The sequence below is a fragment of the Mustela nivalis genome (assembly GCF_964662115.1).
Source record: "Mustela nivalis genome assembly, chromosome: 15".
Classification (NCBI taxonomy): domain Eukaryota; kingdom Metazoa; phylum Chordata; class Mammalia; order Carnivora; family Mustelidae; genus Mustela; species Mustela nivalis.
In genome coordinates this window covers 55421750-55440558 of record NC_139034.1, presented here as the reverse complement: position 1 = coordinate 55440558, position 18809 = coordinate 55421750, and the positions used below count along the sequence as shown (strand labels likewise).

The 18809-nt window shown below is 38.0% G+C and overlaps 2 protein-coding genes across 4 annotated transcripts in view; one reads left to right on the top strand and one right to left on the bottom strand.

The window, feature by feature from the left end:
- The window catches only part of PIBF1 (progesterone immunomodulatory binding factor 1), a 197436-nt gene extending 183237 nt beyond the window's left edge, over positions 1 to 14199 (bottom strand). Inside the window, exons 1-5 of one of the 2 annotated variants that reach the window (XM_082701266.1) lie at positions 13979 to 14199; positions 12638 to 12938; positions 6242 to 6342; positions 3088 to 3286; positions 671 to 790 (exon numbers count right to left, since the gene is read on the bottom strand). In XM_082701266.1, the coding sequence (XP_082557392.1) occupies positions 671 to 790; positions 3088 to 3286; positions 6242 to 6342; positions 12638 to 12889 (672 nt within the window). In that variant the 5' untranslated portion in view covers positions 12890 to 12938; positions 13979 to 14199. The remainder of the gene's footprint in view (positions 1 to 670; positions 791 to 3087; positions 3287 to 6241; positions 6343 to 12637; positions 12939 to 13978) is intronic. The other variant, XM_082701267.1, reaches the window with a different exon arrangement.
- Positions 14200 to 14325: 126 nt separating this feature from the next.
- The window catches only part of DIS3 (DIS3 homolog, exosome endoribonuclease and 3'-5' exoribonuclease), a 28150-nt gene continuing 23666 nt past the window's right edge, over positions 14326 to 18809 (top strand). The window contains exons 1-4 of one of the 2 annotated variants that reach the window (XM_082701264.1): positions 14326 to 14736; positions 15348 to 15505; positions 17073 to 17266; positions 17844 to 17917. In XM_082701264.1, the coding sequence (XP_082557390.1) occupies positions 14509 to 14736; positions 15348 to 15505; positions 17073 to 17266; positions 17844 to 17917 (654 nt within the window). In that variant the 5' untranslated portion in view covers positions 14326 to 14508. Of the gene's footprint in view, positions 14737 to 15000; positions 15069 to 15347; positions 15506 to 17072; positions 17267 to 17843; positions 17918 to 18809 lie in introns of both variants that reach the window. The other variant, XM_082701265.1, reaches the window with a different exon arrangement.

Here is an 18809-nt window from a genome sequence, read left to right as displayed (position 1 = left end):
GTATTTACATGCAACTTTGCTACAAATGACATTTTTACTTTGAAACAGAAACATGAGCAATTCAATAAAATGAATAGACAAGCAGAATTAGTTCCTCTATTTGACAGAGCAGGAAACATTAAATGACTTGTTCAATATCACACAGAAAAATGAGTGTCAAGACATCATCTAAGGTTCTGAGCCTAATCTATGGGAGTCTGAACTCTAGAAGGGCAGACGCTCCCTCCCCCTCTCCCTCCCTCACTGCTGCCAGCACAGGGCACGGCACCATGCACATCACTGAGGCTGATGCTTACTTACATCAGTACTCATGCTTCAAACAAACATTAGGAAAACTAATGTACTTAATGAAGAGGCAAATTGGCAAATGGACAGTAGCTCCCCGTTCATATCACAAACAAGGCTAATCTGTAATGAAGAACCAAGAATGAAGGAGTTACAACAAAATGCTCAACCATGGGTTAGAGGACAATATCACAGACCTACCCTGTCAATCTTTAAGATGACTATTTCCAATTTAACCTTCACACTGCCGGAATAATAGTGTAGTCAGCATCCCCCAGTCCCATTTTGTTATCACTGACTTTTATATTCCTGCTCACAAATCTTGAGGAACTCCCTAGAATAAAACATGGAGCTTCTTCCCACCAGTGATCAAAATCATACAAACCTCTGTTAGTTGTTTCAAGTGGCCTTTGTTTTCACTTAATTCCTCTGATAGTTCATGCTTTTTCACTTGCAGTTCAGAGATTTCCTTTCTTAATGGATTCACTAGTTCATAGAACCTCATCTTTAAAAACAAAAATCAAATTAATAAGCAGTTTTAGAATCCCAAGTTGCAATTAAAGTTTACTAATTTACAGTACCTTCAATTATGAGTAATAAAAATATTAAGGAAACAAAAGGAAAGCATTAAGTTTTATATTATATGCCTGTATAATCAAGTTTGGTTTGTGATTAACTGACCCTGACTACTAATACTTTATTAAGGCTTAATGTTCATTAAGTTTGCTCAAAGCCCAGATTATCTATACTTCACCCTTGACACAGTCTCTTTCTTCCCATCTATACTCCATTTACTACTTACTTCCCGTCTTCCACCACTGCCCATTCCATCCTAGCTTCTTGTTACTTCCTGAACACATTAAGTGCTTGAGTTTTGCTTGTATTTCCTCTGACAGAAGAATTCTTCCCACATACAAATGAATGGCTCATGTTTTCACTCCCTTTAGGTCTCTGATCAAATGTCACCCTATCAGTAAAGGCCTAATTCCTCTGATTAGAAATAGCACCCCCAACCTGAGGGCAGTTCCTAGTTTCACTCCCACAGGATTTTCTCCATAGGATTTATGACATTCTGCATTTACTTTTAATTTATTGTCTGTCTTGCTCCACTGTCTTGCTCCAATGTAAGCTCACGAAGGCCAGAATTTTTGCCTGGTTTGTACCCTGCTCTATCTCTTTTGCTGAAACATATGATAAGCCTACATCCTGGGCTCCTGCTGAAGCCCTGTGGCTATCATTGCTGTATAAGGGATAATCAGAAGGGATCTTTCATATCACTACTTCCATTCAGTTCAGATCTCTCCTTCTCACTCATAATTCTCTCAGAGGAATCTGTCTGTCCTAATCTAGTAAAGTGTTCCATCTGACAAATTCCTATAAAATTAAGAAGCCATGAACAAATTAGGAGAGGGTAATTATGTCTATTTATTATAAAGGTATGCAGTCTGCAATTCCTTAATACATTGCTGAGCAGCAAGAGTACCACATCTGGTAAGAGGTAGTCCTCAATACAATGAATTTGTATATGACTGACTAGTTAGGATAATACCGTCTGTAAAAACAAAAGGTAACAAAGAACCTTAACAAACCAGAGAACTGTGTAACTGTAATTTGTAGGCTACTTGGTACCTACTATGGATAAAGTCACAACGACAGCATGTGAGACATCTCATTTGTCTTGAACAATGCACTTTAGACAGAAACAAATTTTTTTGAGCTATTTGAGTTACTATTATTATTATCAATCCTTTTACATATGAAAAAGTTCAAGCCTTTAAGGGTGAAATGACATCTATATATCACAAATCAGCAGTTTTCATGTGAGACCCTCTGAGGAAATTCATAAGATTAAAACTATTTTCCTAATAACTAAGAATTTTTTTTTGTCTGTCTTGCTCTCCTTCTCTTATGCTGTTCAGTGGTATTTGCCAGTGGCTATCTGATATGTGATGAGATCATCGCCTTTAAGGCTAATGGAATGAGTGCTTATATATTCTTGTGTTTTAAAAATGTCTCAGTGCTAATTTTTTTTTAAAGATTTTTAATTTATTTATTTGACAGAGATCACAAGTAGACAGAGAGGCAGGCAGAGAGAGAGAGGGAGAAGCAGGCTCCCTGCTGAGCAAAGAGCCCAATGCAGGGCTTGATCCCAGGACCCTGGGATCATGACCTGAGCTGAAGGCAGAGGCTTTAACCCACTGAGCCACCCAGGCGCCCCTCAGTGTTAATTTCTAATACGGTAAATACTAACAGATATAGCCCAAATATACTTTTCTTCTGTTTAGAAGCTCCTTGGGGTCCTCAGTAATTTTGTGAATGTAAAGGGATGCTGACATCAAAAAATTTGAGACTAAGGCCATAGAGTAACTCCTATGTGTAGCTGTAGAACCAACACGTGACAGATCCTGAAGTAGACCACAAAGATCTCCTTCATTAACTCCTTTTCCATCACACCAACTCCTCTCTCCTCTACTATCCCCACCCCTCGGCAACCACTTATCTGTTATCTCTACAATTTAATTTTGAAAACAATGTAAACTATCAGTTTATGATAAAATGATTTGTTTCTATGGACTATGTAGCCATTAACTTCATAGCCTTATTCATTGCTTGACTTTGGAGATCAAAGGTCGAGACCCTTTAAAATTTGGTGATCTGAATACCATTCACCATTTCCAGATCAGGGCCAGAAAATAACAAAATAATTTATTAACTGGGTACTTTGAAGATTATGGCTATTACATAATTAACAAATCTAATTTGAAAATACACACAGTTTTTTAAATGATGCAACACACTTACAGATACATATTCGGGAATAGAAAGCTGGTCTTCAGGAAAATCTTTTAGTTTCACATATTGCTCTTCTGTCAATTCAAGGTCACGCAAGTTTCGGCGAATATCTCCCGCCTTCTCTCTTAGCTGAGTATTTGTCTCTTCTAGTTGCTTCTGTCTCAATAAAATAGTTTCCATTTCTTGTTTCATTAGTTCTTGATATTTTCTACATTAGGAAAGAATTTATGGCAAACTTAAAAACATCTTTGAGATTTATTTTCTCAAAATTACCTTTTATATTAACATAAAAACATGAAATAAGCAACTCTCTAGTGTTTTTGGCTCCAGGTAAATGCTTATTTATGTAAGCAGTTAAACACAAAATGATTCTATACTCATTACTAAATGTGCAACCACATAAATTGTTAAATAGAAAATTGATATTCTTAAAGAGTAATTTTTCCAAAATTCAAATTATAAAATCATACATTTCCCCTCTTAAGATTTAAATTTTATACATTTATCTTGGTCCCTACTCATCGAAATAAATTTCATTTCTTTCTATCCAGATACTTTAAGGTATACTGCTTGAAGACGGCAACACTGAACCACTGTAAAAAGTATTCATTCAACCAATGAGGTGATGAAAGGAGTAATCTGTACATAATCATTCTTAACGAACACATGTAGCAGACATTGCTATCATTAGTTGCCTATTTGAAGATTTTGAGCAGGAAGGGACAACTGATTCTCTTCCCTTCCTACTGTATCACATCCATCAACATATGAACATGTTACTTTTTCTACCTTAAAAAAAAAAATTGACCCTATTTCACTGCCCCCTCCCTGCTCCTCCACACAGCAAAACTTCTCAAAAGTTGTCTAGACTCACTATCTGATGCCCTTCCTCTTAAACCCATGCCAATTAGGTTTTTATCTTTCTACTGAAATCTCAAGATGGCCAATGACATCCAGATTGCTAATGATCAATTCTCAGTTCTTTTCATCCTTGACCTTATGATTATTTAACACAACTGATCTCTCCCTTTACACACTTTCTTCACCGGACTTCCAAGTCATTATACTCTTGTCATTCTTCTCCCATTTTTCCAGTGGTGTTTTCTCAGTCTCCTTTTCTGATTTGTCTTAATATTAGTACTTGGCTCTCTTTTCTCTCTGTATTTACTACCGTGGCCAAGTCATCCAGTCATATGACTTAAATATATATTCTCTGTATATAATGCCTATATAATGCCTGTATATAATGCCCCCCAGACTTGTATCTCTAGACCAAACTCTTCCAACACCTACATGCAGATATCTAATATGACAACTTGAACTGAACGTGTCTGAAACTGAACTCTTGCTCTTCACTCACAAACCTTTCCCCCTGTGGTTTCCTTATCTTAGTTGACAGCAATTCCACCCTTCCATTTATTTGGACCAAAAATGTTGCCACAATCCTTGATTCCTTTCTCTCTCTCTCTTTTTTAAAGATTTTATTTATTTATTTGACAGAGAGAGACATCACAAATAAACAGAGAGGCAGGCAGAGAGAGAGGGGGAAGCAGGCTCCCCGCTGAGCAGAGAGCCTGATGCAGGGCTCGATCCCAGGACCCTGAGATCATGACCTGAGCCAAAGGCAGAGGCTTTAACCCACTGAGCCACCCAGGCACCCCTTTTTTCCTCTTGAACCCCACATATAAGACATCAGCGCAACCTTCAAATTATATTAAAAATCCAACAACCACTTTTTACTAACATCGATATCAAGGGTATTATTGCAATATCATCTCAACTGCCTTCTCAGCATCATTTAATCTGAAAACTGCCTTAAGAATTACAGTAGAAGCAATACCACTGAATGCACTGGTTCCCAAAGTATTGTCCCCAGACCACTGGCATCAGCATCACCTGAGAACTGGTAGAAACACAGATTTTTTGGGATCACCCCAAATCAGAATATCAGAGGGTGGGACCCAACAATCCTTTTTAACAAGACCTCCACGTGGTTCTGATACATACTAAAGTTTCAAAACTGACGGTCTAATGTTATAGTTCCTGGTCAATGGTTAGATAATTTTTTTAAGTATCAGTTAAATAGTAAAATCTTACAAAGAGAAAAGATAAGCACTTCACACATTTACTTCTAAGTAGCACACAGAAAGAAGCAATCACTTGTCAGATTTTCTACACAGGGTTCAGATTTTTTAAATACAAAGGTATGCTTTCTTTTTGTGTAAATCATTGTTCCTGGCTGCCAAATTCAATTTATTTACTTAAAAAAGACACTTGGGAAGAAATCTGAGAGGATGCTTTTCTATGGATTTGTTTGTTTTTTTGTTCCCAACTTTCAAATCTGTCTTGCTTTAACTTAATTTGATGGTTTTTTTTTTTTTAGTCACTCACTTTTATTACATTGTTTCAAAGAATTCCTTATAGATTTCATAGAAGGAGCACATCTTTTTTTTCACTCATATTTCTTTGTTTACATAGTTCAGTAAGGATGACTATCATAGGCACATTTGACAGTAAACAAAATGAAGTCTCTGTAAATAATCAACTGAGCTGGGAGAAAGAATGCAAGCAAAATAGAAGATAATTTAAACATGCAGAGTTAAAACGGGCCATGAGATTTAGTGTGCTTTACAAAGGAAATGAAGAAAGGTAAATTCAGACAAAAGGTTAAGTGGTGGTGAATTTAGAGAATTTCCATTGTCATTTATGGATCACTTACATCAGCAATGTTTCCTGAATGAATGTTGAATTTTGACTTTATATATATATTTTATATAATATATGAATTTATTTATTTTAAAGATTTTATTTATTTATTTGAGAGAGAGAGAGAGATCACAAATAGGCAGAGAGGCAGGCAGAGAGAGTGGAAAGCAGGCTCCCTGCTGAGCAGAGAGCCCGACATGGGGCTTGATCCCAGGACCCTGGGATCATGAACTGAGCCAAAGGCAGAGGCTTTAACCCACTGAGCCACCAGGTGCCCCAAATTTTTATATTTTGTATATTGTATCAAATAACCTTCTTTGTTGGTTTGGATATAAAAATTATTACCATCGCTAACTTAAAATTGCTCTATTTTAGCTTACAATTGTATGCATAAATAGGTAACAAAATTACTTTTAATGGCTAAATAGGTATTGCTGTTTTTATAAAACTTTCTTACCTGGCATCCTTTTGTTGAAAAGTCAATTGATTGTCTAATCTCAATGTTAGTAGCTGCTTCTGGTGAAGTGCATCATTAAGTTTCTCTTCTAATTCTTCAATCTTAAGAAAGGGAATGAGGTCAATTATATGGTCAACTTTCAAATTTATCACTACAAGATGTCTGAAAAATACTAAACGTTAAATAAAAAAAAGAAAGCGCTTAAAAGCAATGGGTTAAAATGGATATGGTTCCTCTGCAATGGTTGTATTAACAAATTACAGTCTGTTCATACAAATGGTTTAAACTGCTGCCACATACAAGGGTTTTTTGCCAGGCTGTCATTAAGACTGCTTTTCCCTATAACCCACTCACTGAGAAACCCACTAACAACTGGGATTTTATTTTGGTGCCTTACCCAGGTAATTACTTCCTTGTTAGACCCTGCGTTTGTCCTCTTGATCCATACATCTGCAAATGACTACTCCATGAGTGATGTCACAAATGTCCAAGAAACACTAGCCCTCAGCCTCACCTAATCGTATGCTCCTTGCACCTCCCTAGTCTCTGACGCAAAAAATACCTAAGTCATGGTTGATGTCCACTTCTCCCTCAGAGCTTATTCTGATCAGACACCATTTTGTTGTGGTTGTTGTTGTCAAGTCCACTTCATAAATAGCTGTCAAAATGGCTCTATCCCCTTTGTGATCCACTGATAAGTCTTCAGTTAGACCCCTACCATCTCTCACCAGAGTTGTTTCCTTGTGTGCAGTTTTGTCAACCTCCAAATTTATCTTCCTTAATTTCCTTTTAAAAAAATGTTATCAAAAATTTATTTCCCCAGTTTTAAATCCTTCAGAGGATCTTCACTGTTTTCAAAATAAATTTGAACTTCATAGCATAATGTACCAGTACTTCTTGATCTGGCCCTTGCCAGCTCCTTCCTTCTCTGGTAGCTAGCTTAAAAGGATACTCTGTTCCAGGAAAAATAAGTGTTTGCTATTCTTCAAATATGATGTGGTCTCTCTTAAGCCCCCATGGACTTGGGTTTTGTTCTTAGTCTAATTAAAAAATTCTTTTCTTTTCCTTTCAACCCAGGTAATTCTTACTCATCTTTTAAAAATTGATTAATTTAACAGCCAATCTTTAATACATTCAAGTGGATTCCTCTTACATCAATAAATTCCCCGTCTCTACTGGATCATTCCTATCATTAAGTAAACTACTTCTATCAACCACTGAAAAGACTAACAAACAATACTCCCTTGATCACGAACCACTCCCTTTGCTAATGTACCATTTCTCTGCTCACCATCAGAGCAAAACTTCAATATTTTTTCCCGTAATATTCTAGTAAAAGTATTCTGCATCACCTCTTTTAATACTCAGTCCACTTGTAATTTCAGCATATTTATCTAACTTGACAGCATGATTTGACACAGTAGACGACTCTAACCTATTTTGGATTCCATGTTATTTTTCTTCGGTTTTCCTCCTAACCCACTGGCCACTTGTAGGCTTCTCAGGCTCTTCCTCTATTCTATTTATTAATGTTGGACTCCACTTCATGTGGTTTGGGGCCTTCTGCTCTCACTAGATAATGTCATCTAATCTTATAGCTTTTAGTGCCATCTATATGCACCACACCACACAGACACATTCAAACACACATACAGAGTCATAGACTCACCCCTAAACTCTGACAATTCCATTTAGGAGTCTAATAGGAATCTAGAATTTGACATGTTCAAAGCATAACTTACATCTTACCTCCCAGATCAGTCTTCTCCCAGGCTTCCATTTCTCAATAAATGGCTCCAGTAGGTGAAGCCAAAAACTTAGGTCTTACATAAGACAATAACCTAATTAACTGTCTTCTACTTCTACCTTATCTGTCCTTGGTCTATTACTTCAGTGCCATTTTGAATACAAATACTAGAACATGTAACTCTAATTGCCTAAAATCTGCCAGTGGCTTCTCTGATTACACAGTCTAAAGCAAGGGATAATAAACAATGGCAATGGGCCAAATCAAGCCTACATCCTGTTCCTCTACAGGCCATAAGCGAATAGATTTTGTGTTTGTAAAGGGTTAAAAAAACAAAGAATATGTGATAGGCCACGTATTTCCTGCAAAGCATAAAATCTTTACTGTCTGGGTCTTTAGAGAAAAAATTTGCTGACTCCTTATCTAAAGTAGAAAACTCCCATTGCTAAGTGATGCTGTGTCACATGACCTTGAAGATCTCCCATTTGTTTTGGGATCATAAATCTCAGTTGAAGTTCATCTACATAAAAAAGGGACCCTGCCATATCCAGTTATACTCCCAGCAACATGCTTCAATAAATGTCTTAAATCAACAAAAGACAACCACATTCCTCATAATTATTATTTTGCATCTCAAGAATGCTCTTACCAAAAGGACAGAAACTTCTACTCTTTCCAGGGTTACAGCTTTCACAATTTTAACTGGCTTCTAACTTAGGCTCCTTAACTCAGAGATAATCAAGCTGGGAAGATGCACCCCCCCATTTACTTCCCAAGTAATAAGGAACCAATAGATCTCAAGTGAAAGATAAAAAGACTTTCTGGCACTTAAAAATTAACAGGCATGAAGACTGAAGAGGAAAGGAATGAAGAAGTAAAGCAAGGAAGGAGATTTAGGCATCGATGGGCAGAGGTAAAAATGGAAAGCTAACAATTCTCTACAATCAGGATGCTTGGCCTAAGCTGTTAACCTGTTAAATTCTCTCAGCGAGCAAGAGGGAAGTGGGACTCAACGCTTTTGAGTTCCCTTGGAGAAATGTGTTCTTATTTTTAAATATGGCAAAATCAAATCAACATGGATCAAGACATTCACAGTAAAAAACTCTAACATTACTAATAAACTTTAACAAATGTGAAAATTGTATTGCCACCATGCTGTTGTGGAAAAGACCTTAGATTTCATAGGTTCACAGACTTCCTAACTTAAAAAGACTGTGATGAATAGGAAAAAAACCTGCTACTTGTCTGCCAACACCCAACTCTTCTCTTCTTTCTAATGTAACTCTGAAGTGACAATAATGTATCCAGTTAAATATATACATTTCTCAGCTTCCCTTCCCACTCCTTGCAGCTAGAGTGCTCATGCTATATAGTTGTAGTTTATTGAGGTCACTGGCTTGAACTTCTGGGAAAACTTTTTTTTTTTTTTAAAGATTTTATTTATTCATTTGTCAGAGAGAGAGAGAGAGCGAGCGAGCACAGGCAGACAGAATGGCAGGCAGAGGCAGAGGGAGAAGCAGGCTCCCCGCCGAGCAAGGAGCCTGATGTGGGACTCGATCCCAGGACGCCGGGATCATGACCCGAGCCGAAGGCAGCCGCCCAACCAACTGAGCCACCCAGGCGTCCCCTGGGAAAGCTTTTTAAAAGGGAATGAGTCATGGGGCTTCTGGGTGGCTCCTCTGGTTAAAAGCCTGACTCCTGGTTTTGGCCCAGGTCTGGATCTTGTGATAGGGAGATCTAGCCCCGCATGGAGCTGTGTGTTTAGCTGGTAGTCTGCTTCAGATTCTCTCTTGTCTTGCGCTCCTTCCCCCTCTGGCCCTCCACCTTGTAGCGCAGGCTTACTCTCTCCTTAAAATAAATAAACAAGTAATATCTTAAAATAAATAAATAAATAAAGTCTTTAAAAAAAAAAAAAGAGAATGAGTACTTTGGCATGTGCTCCATTTTCCCATTACTGTTCTCCTTATCTTTGCCTGTAATATTGATACAATACTGGAGGGAGATCAGCCATCTGTGACTTTGAGGTGAAAAGCACATGCTTAAAACAGCTGTGTGCAGAAGGATAAAAGGGGCCTGGGTTTCTAACAATATCAAGGAGTAACCACCTCAAATCTAAATTACCTACTTTCAGATTTCCATTAAACCAGAGAAACAAAATCCTTCTCCTGTGTTATACAAGTAGCCACCACCTTCTAAGCCTCTGGTCCTAGCAGCCGAACTTCATGTCCAGAACACTGCACAGCTGGTTCAGCCACTTTCCACAGCAAAAATACCTAAATCATGACACTTGATCAATCAGGACGACTTTAATGCTTCCAATGATAGGAAGCTCATTAACTTAAATCAAGCCATTTAAATGTTAATTGCAAGAATAGATTTATAGTCAGCAGAAATCTACTCTTCCTGTGACTTTTATTATCTATAGTCTAGTGAGGGAAATTTATTTTTAATAATGTCAGATGTAGCACATATATACGATGGAATATTACTGGGCCATTAAAAAATGAAATCTTGTCATTTGCAATGATGTGGATAGAACTACAGGGTAATTATTATACTAAGTGAAACAAGTCCATCAGAGAAGAAAATTATCAAATGATTTCACTTATATGTGGAATTTAAGAAACAAAACAGAGGATCATAAGGGAAGGGAGAGAAAAATAAAATAAGACAAAAACAGAGAGGGAGGCAAACCATAAGAGACTCTAACTATAGGAAACTAAGCATTGCTAAAGGCAAGGTAGGTAGGGGATGCAGTAAGTGGGTGATGGACATTAAGGAGGGCACTGAAGTAATGAGCACTGGCTGTTGTATGCAACTGATGAATCACTAAATTCTACCTCTGAAACTAATAATATTTGTTAATTAAATTGAATTTAAATAAAAATTTTTTAAAAACCATCCACGTTATGATATATAGAGTTTGAGAATATGGCACAGTAAGAAAAAACACTTCCTATTCTTAGGGCAACTTACACAAACGTTTCAATTTCACTTGCGTAGAGTATGGGCTTTAGATCTCTCAGTCTGAATCCTACCTGGCTCCATCACTCCCATCTAAATGGCCTTGGTATGCTATTAACCACTTGTGATTTTGTTTCATCAAGAGCAAAATATGGTTCAGTCCCTTATTTAAGGTATTTGAGCACTTACAATGTGCCAGGAACTGTCCTGAGTGCTGGAGATACAAGAAGTATAACCACAAAGAAACCCTCATGAACCTCACAGTCTGCTGAGAGAGACAAATACCACAACAAAGTCAGGTAGTCCTATGAACACGTATATAAGGCACAGAGAATAAAAGGAATGAAAAATAAGGATAATATTTTAGTAGACAACAGCAGCGATAATTCATATTGTGTGCTTACTAAATGTCAGGAACTACTCTTACTTCTATTGATTCATTCAATGTTAAAGGGTAGAGAAAATCCCACTAAAAGCACTTATACTTCACAGAGTTGTTGTGAAGTTTAATGTAAGAATACATGAAAAGCTCATGGAACAGTGTCTAGCTGTAAGCATTCAATAAATGTTAGCCATTAATATTTTTAATAACTTTATCCAAATTATTTCTTTACTTCATTAAGACCTTGAACACTTAGGACTTAGGACACTTCATTTTCCTAGAGAGACACGGTCAATGATTTTCTTCTAGTGGCAAAATAGTAAAGTATATTTCTATGACTGGCAAAAGCTAAAATAGGAGACTGACTTAAGAGAGAAAGTATAACTGAAACAACAAAAGGCAGGGGTTGGAAGAGGTGGGATCAAGAGCAAAAGTGGAGAATCTACTATTGGAAAGAAAAAAATTTCTCAGAGACAGAAGTAGTAAGAGTTAAGAAGTGTCTCCTGTTCTCTCTCTCTCTCTTTTTTTTAAGATTTTATTTGTTTATTTCACAGACAGAGAGAGTTGTGCCCAAGCAGGAGGAGCGGCAGGCAGACAGAGAAGAGGCAGGCTCCCCACCGAGCAGGGAAGGATTCTGGGATCATGACCTGAGCCTAAGGCAGACACTTAACCACTCAACTGACTCGGCCACCCAAGCACCCCTTGTCTCCTGTCTTTCTGAAATCACTATAAATTTCTCAGAGTTAGTGACTCTACCAGATCTTATATAAAATACTCTTAAGTATAACCACACAAGGCAAAAACAGACAAAACAAAACAAAACAAAAAAACCAAGGACCAGGACATTCCTTCCTATTTGGCAGAGATACCAAAGACACTGAATCTCCAGGGCAGAGGCCTACACTAACTCAATAATATAATTATGATCTTGATTCTCCCTATCAAACTAGTCATAACAAGAGTAATTCCCAATGAAGCAGAAAACATCTTGGCTAGAAAAAGACACCTAAAAAGATATACCTCACCCATGCTATATTTTAAAAATTGGGCCTACAGAAGCAATTCATCCCTGTCCCAACTTCAAATCATCCTCTTTCAAAATATTTTATTTAATACCCAGAAGTATAATTCACTCTCCCTCTCCTTCTAAAAAGTTTTTTTTTAACTATCCAAGAAAATACAATTTTCTTTTTGAAATGATAAATGTATCATTTCGAGTTCAGATTACATACATAAAATTTTATTTATCTTCAGTTTGAAGACAATAACGCATAAAGGTAACAAAAATTACACTTAATCTTACCTTCGTAAGATAATCCACTTTCAAGTTGTCTATCATCATATTTTTCTGGGACAGCTCTATTTTCAGTAACTGAATATTATGAAGTAATTCCTTGCGTTCGATTAGTTGCTGGGTGATTTTGATTTTACCATCTCGCTCTTCTGATGATGAAATATCATCCGTAGGAACTGTTGTTTCTAAACTAATATCTTCAGATTCCAGAGAGCTAGAGATGTTCACTTTTTTTGATGCCCTGGCAATTTTTCGAGACATTTTTTTTTTTTAATGGCCCAGTTTTCTTCTCCAATTCAATTTCAATTTTCTGCGGGTTAAAAATATTAAATGTATTCAAACATTCTCTATGGAAAGCTTAAGTATAATTAAAGAGATACTAATGAATGCCTCAGTAGTTATTAGACAATCTGGAGGACCCCTCATCTAGGACAGATTAGGAAATTACTGCTCAAATCAAACATATTAAGCCAAGCTCATTAAATCCTACTATGAATTTGCTCTTGATGAATAAAAAGCCCGGTTCCTGAGGACAGGAATCTTACTTGTAAGAAATAAAGAAATGTTCGAGATTAAGGATAAAAGCTCCAGTCAGTAGTATCCAGGAAAGCTACTAATAAAAGCAGCACGTGTTCAAGGTTAGGGAAATCACTACTGAGTTGATCAGGAGAATGTTATGTCTATGTAGAATCTTGAAGGATTTAGAGCAGCAACAAGAGAAAAGCATGCAAGAAGTAATGTTGGTACAGAAGTGGCGAAAATGCACAATAGCAGAAGATAATGATAGTCTTGCTAGCGCCAACCTTTGTGATATTGAGTAGGACTCGCCCTATCTCCCATACCCAAACACCCATATAACTTTAATAATCAAGACCGCGAGAGCTTTGAATGTCAAAATGCGTTCGCAATTTATTCTGCAGGCAATGAGGCGTCACTTCAGATGTTTTAAAAAGGGAAACAGTGAGACAAAAACATTCTAATAGACTTCCAGATAAAATGAACACAGGAACGTAGAAAAGATAAACTCAAGTATTCTAAATCGAACTTCTTACCCTTCGACGAGAATTTTAGCAATTCTCGTTTCAACACTACGTGACATAATAAATTATAAACAGTATTGCAGACATCAGCTTTTCTAAACTAAATGATTAGAAAAGCGTGTGGAGGGCAAACAGCATCCCTCCTAAAGGGAAAAAGGGTAAAGAAAGGTGAAATCTGAGAGAGGCAACATCTTGGTTATAAAGGATAACCAAGGGGCAAGCCCATATGTGCGGAGCGAAGAAGAAAAGCCAAACTTGGCAATGTAGGATGATTCCCTGCCCCGCGTTGAAAGGGATAGGCGCGAGCTACCTGGAAAGATTCAACTACTCCACGTCCAAGGCTGGACCAGCCACTACCGCCGCCTCTTCAAGGAGCTGAAAGTGTCCCCCACACAGAAACTCAGGTTGCAGCTCCTCCAGAAGGAATTTCAGATTGGGGACCGTTAAAACCCGTAACCAAGACAACCACCCCCGCGCCCACAGGAGGACCAAGGAAGAGACTGCGCGCAAGCGCCCTCGCCGCCGGAACTCAGCCTGGATCCACCCCAACGCGGGAAGCAGTGCATGCTGGAAGTTGTAGTCGAGAGACCAGCCCCGCCCTGGTTCTGTTGGAAATAGCTCCGGGCTCCGCCCATCCTCCTCCTTTTCGCCCAATTCTCGGAGCCCTCAGAGAGCCAACAAACGTCAGCCTCGACGTTTTCCCGCGAGAGCTATTTATTAATACCCTGGAGCGGGAAGGGCTGAACTTCGGGTTAAAGTATAGTTGTACCGCAGGGCTTCTACTTGGCACTTTTCACCGGAAGAGCGCCGTCGGGGTCAGGATTCCGAGCTACAAGCAAGATGCTCAAGTCCAAGACTTTCTTAAAAAAGACGCGGGCGGGCGGCGTGATGAAGATCGTGCGCGAGCATTACCTGCGGGACGACATCGGCTGCGGCGCGCCCGGGTGCGCGGCGTGCGACGGTGCTCATGAGGGGCCAGTCCTCGAGCCGCAGCCCCTGGATCCGGCGAGCAGCCTGTGCCCCCGACCACACTACTTGCTTCCGGACACCAACGTGCTACTGCACCAGGTGCGTCGGCCGACGGGTTGTCTGTGGTCGTCTCGGCGTTACCAGGAGAAGGCAGGGTGTGACAGACTAGGAAAACTGAGGCCCAAGGAGGAGAGTCTTGGACGTACTTAGGGAGAGGCAGACCCCATCTCGGGACCCTTGCCTCCTGTCTCCCAGGCCGAATTTATTTTCTTTGGAAAAAAAAATTTTTTTTTTGTTTTTGAGTTATTGGAGTCATAAAATTTTAGATTAATTTTCTAACTCCTGGTGTCTCTTCTGCCTTAGATTTTAAGTGTCTGGAGGCCGGGGACCTGGGCTTCTGTGGCCTCCAGCCTGCGACTCCCAGGCAGCTTGTAAGTGCCTACGAATGAAAACTTTGTGGGCCAGCATACTTCATTATTAGTGGGCTTAATTCTACGAAGTTATGTAATTAGTCTGTTTATATGTAATGTTCTCTAATAGACTTGAAAGGTTTTCTGTAGCATAAGAGCGCCATAGGTTAATGTATACGTGCTGCTTTGATTAAAAAAAAAAAATGGGCAGGGTTTTATGTTTGGCAGAGACAGTTTATCAGTGAATATGGGAAAACTTAAGTTTTCTTTCCTTATTTTATTTTATTATTATTTTTTAAGATCGATGTTCTTGAGGACCCTGCCATCAGGAATGTGATTGTACTACAAACAGTTCTGCAGGAAGTGCGAAATCGGAGTGCTCCGGTATATAAGCGAATCAGAGATGTGACTAATAACCAGGAGAAGCATTTCTATACGTTCACTAATGAGCACCATAGGTAGGGGGAAGATTATGTTAATTACCAGGAAACCATAGAATTAGCTAAATTGGGGGAAGGGTTCCTGGCAGTAATTGTGACATTGTCAGAAGATGTCAAAATGTTTTCATTTTGAATTGGTTTCAGCATGAGTTAAGCAGTAAAAGCTTGGTAGGTGAGGTTTCCCTAGGTTCCTGGAATACCGTATTATTTGATAGCCGACATAAATTTGATAAAATGTAAGAGTTTATGAAAGAGAGGTTTAAAACTGTAAAGCAGATTTATTATTAATGGGCTTTCAAAAGTTAAACTAATACTTTTTAACTGATCACGTTGAAGAAGATAGGGTTAAGAAACACTTCTTTGTTGTGTTTCAGATTGATGCCCTTTGAACATAACGTGTATTCTTAGAAAATATAGTGCTATTTCTTATGTTACATAAATGATCTGTGACCAGTTCTATATACTTTTATTAAATTACGGCTTCTCAACTTTGGTACTGTTGACATTTTGGATTGAATAGTTGTTGTGGGCAACAAATACGTCATATGATGTACTGTCTTATATGTCATAGGATGTTTAGCAGCATCTTGCGGTTCTCTACTCACTACATGCCCGTAGCAACCCCATCTTCCCCTTTCCACAGAGTTGTAACAATCCAAAATGTCTCCAGTCATTGTCAAATGTACCTGGGCAGCAAATCACCATCAGTGGATTAGACAGTAGAATTCTGGTAATGAAATTTCATTGAAATATGCGTATTTAAAAATATTTAATTTTTCGATTTTCTCATTATTTCTGTAGCCCCAATTTAAATATTATTCTTAGAAAAATCATTGGTCATGTCATCTTTTTCTTTACCTTCATGAAATTCAGAAGTAGAAAGTTGTTTTTCAGTGCAGGAAGACGCAAGTTTTTGTGGAGCCTTACCATCAGATTCTTAATGAGAGGTTAGCAATTTTTCTGCTTAAATGCAGTGAATAGAGCTTATCAATACTGGTATTGAAGGACATTGCATACATCTCCTCCCAGATTGTATTACTCAAGTCACGCCACAACTAACTCACAGTGTAATGATAAGTGTCCGACTGATAAGCTTAAAGCTTTAGCAGGGGCATTTAATGGCGAGGAATGAAGCCATTCAAAAAACTTCTAATAAGCTTAGGATTCTAAAGTTGAATCTCTTAAGCGTTGAGAGTTTTTGTACTGAATTCTGTTATTTTACTTAAATTTGGCTATGGAAAAATAGATTTAAGAAAGTAAAGTATGCTGACATATTCAGGACTTTAGTGTGGATAGACTATGAAGGAATATGCAGTCATTATTTGTTTTTGGTCTTTCAGTCTTGAGCATTTACCACTCATGATTTACATGTATTGTGTATTTAATGACTATAGAATCATATCATTAAGCATCATCCTATTTGTAGCTTTTGGGAATTACCCTTAATCTATGGTTCAAATAAAATTTATCAAATCTGCGAAGCTTTATTATAGTTCAGTGGTTATTAAGCATTTATGTTCTAAGACTTTTTATATATTCTTATTTCTATTGATTTTTTACTTATTACTTTCTTTTCAATATTTAGAGAAACTTATGTAGAACAAGAACAGGGAGAAAATGCTAATGACAGGAATGATAGAGCCATTCGAGTAGCAGCAAAATGGTACAATGAACATTTGAAGAAAATATCAGCAGAAAATCATCTACAAGTTATCTTTATAACAAATGACAAGAAAAACAAAGAAAAAGCCATAGAAGAAGGAATACCAGCTTTCACCTGTAAGTCTAAATGTAGAAACTGTTAATTTTTATAAGCATTTCCAAATAGGAACTACCATCAGGTCCTTGATCAGATGTTTACTTGAACATTTAACAGTTTCATATTCCTATGTAACTCCATCTGATGTTAGCATTTCTCAGCCAAGTGAGTTGTGGTGCCCAGTGGCTCTTAATTTCCTCATCACCCTTCGAAATCGTCTGAGGAATAAAAACTCCTAGAGGGAAGCCTGGGTGGCTCAGACAGTTAAGTGTCTGCCTTCAGGTCAGGTCATGATCCTAGGTCCTAGGATTGAGTCCTATATTGGTGAGTGGGGAGTCTGCTTCTCCTTCTCCCTGCTTCCTTCCCCTGCTTACGCTCATGCTCGTGTGCGCTCTCTCTCTCTCTGTTAAACAAATAAATCTTTAAAAAAAACAACTCATAGATATGCTTGATCCAATACTTCTGCTTTTTTTTTTTAATATTTTTTAATTTCAATACTTCTGCTTTTATATGACCATATCAACAAATGCAGGTTTAAAAAAAAGAAAAAAGAAAAGAAAACACTTAACTTTATCAAGAACAAAACTTATTTTTCAGGTGAAGAGTATGTAAAGAGCCTAACTGCTAACCCGGAGCTCATAGATCGTCTTGCTTGTTTGTCTGAAGAAGGGGTATGTTTGAATTGTTTTATTTTGTTTTTGAAACTTGAAAATATTAAATTGCCGCTTTGGGATCTTGTTTATAGTTAATCCAATTTAAAAATTGGAATATTGGTAGGTAAGCTGGAATTGAATAGGACTTGGGTTATAAGCAACAAGAGTGGCTGTAATAGGCTTATCAAAATGCCATTCCTAAAAGACTTGACTAAAATAACAGTGTTCACTCAGAGACCCTCAGCAGCCTGAGTTGGGCCTGCCACATGGTGGCACCATTTGTTTGATGACTGAATAAAGGAATCTGTGGCTGGTTTGTGAATAAGGTGTTAAGTATTTGACAAAAAAAGACTTGGTGGGCATTGGAGATAGCATAAAGCTGTAGCATTAATCCTGAAGGAAGAAAGGAGGGAGTCCTAAAAGGTAGAGCAAGAAGGGTAGGGGCCAGCTAACGAAGATCTAGAATTTACTCTATTGGTCAGTGATTTTTAATCTTATTCCAAAGACATGCTATGAAGAGAAGGTAGCAGGTAGGATACCTTATAATGGCACGCTACAAGAAATAAAGGGTGGATGAGAGTGGGCCTGGGAGGAATGAGGGAGAACGATGAGAAATGTTTATTTGAAAGACCACTTTAATGTCAGTTTGTGAGTTGATGCATTTTATCAAGGGCAAAGTTAGGGGCAGAAGGAGGAGTAAAGGGATCCATGCAGTAGTAGAGAAGAGAGGGCTTGCTAAGTGAGTCTATAAACCTTGGGCATTCGTTCCCTACATGTGAAATGTATTTAACAATATTGACTTCATAGCATTGTTATGAGGATCAAATGAAATAGCGACAGTAGTATTAATAAAATGCTTACTCAGTGCCTTGCTCATACCTACAGTAAATGTATAGTATGTGTAAACGGC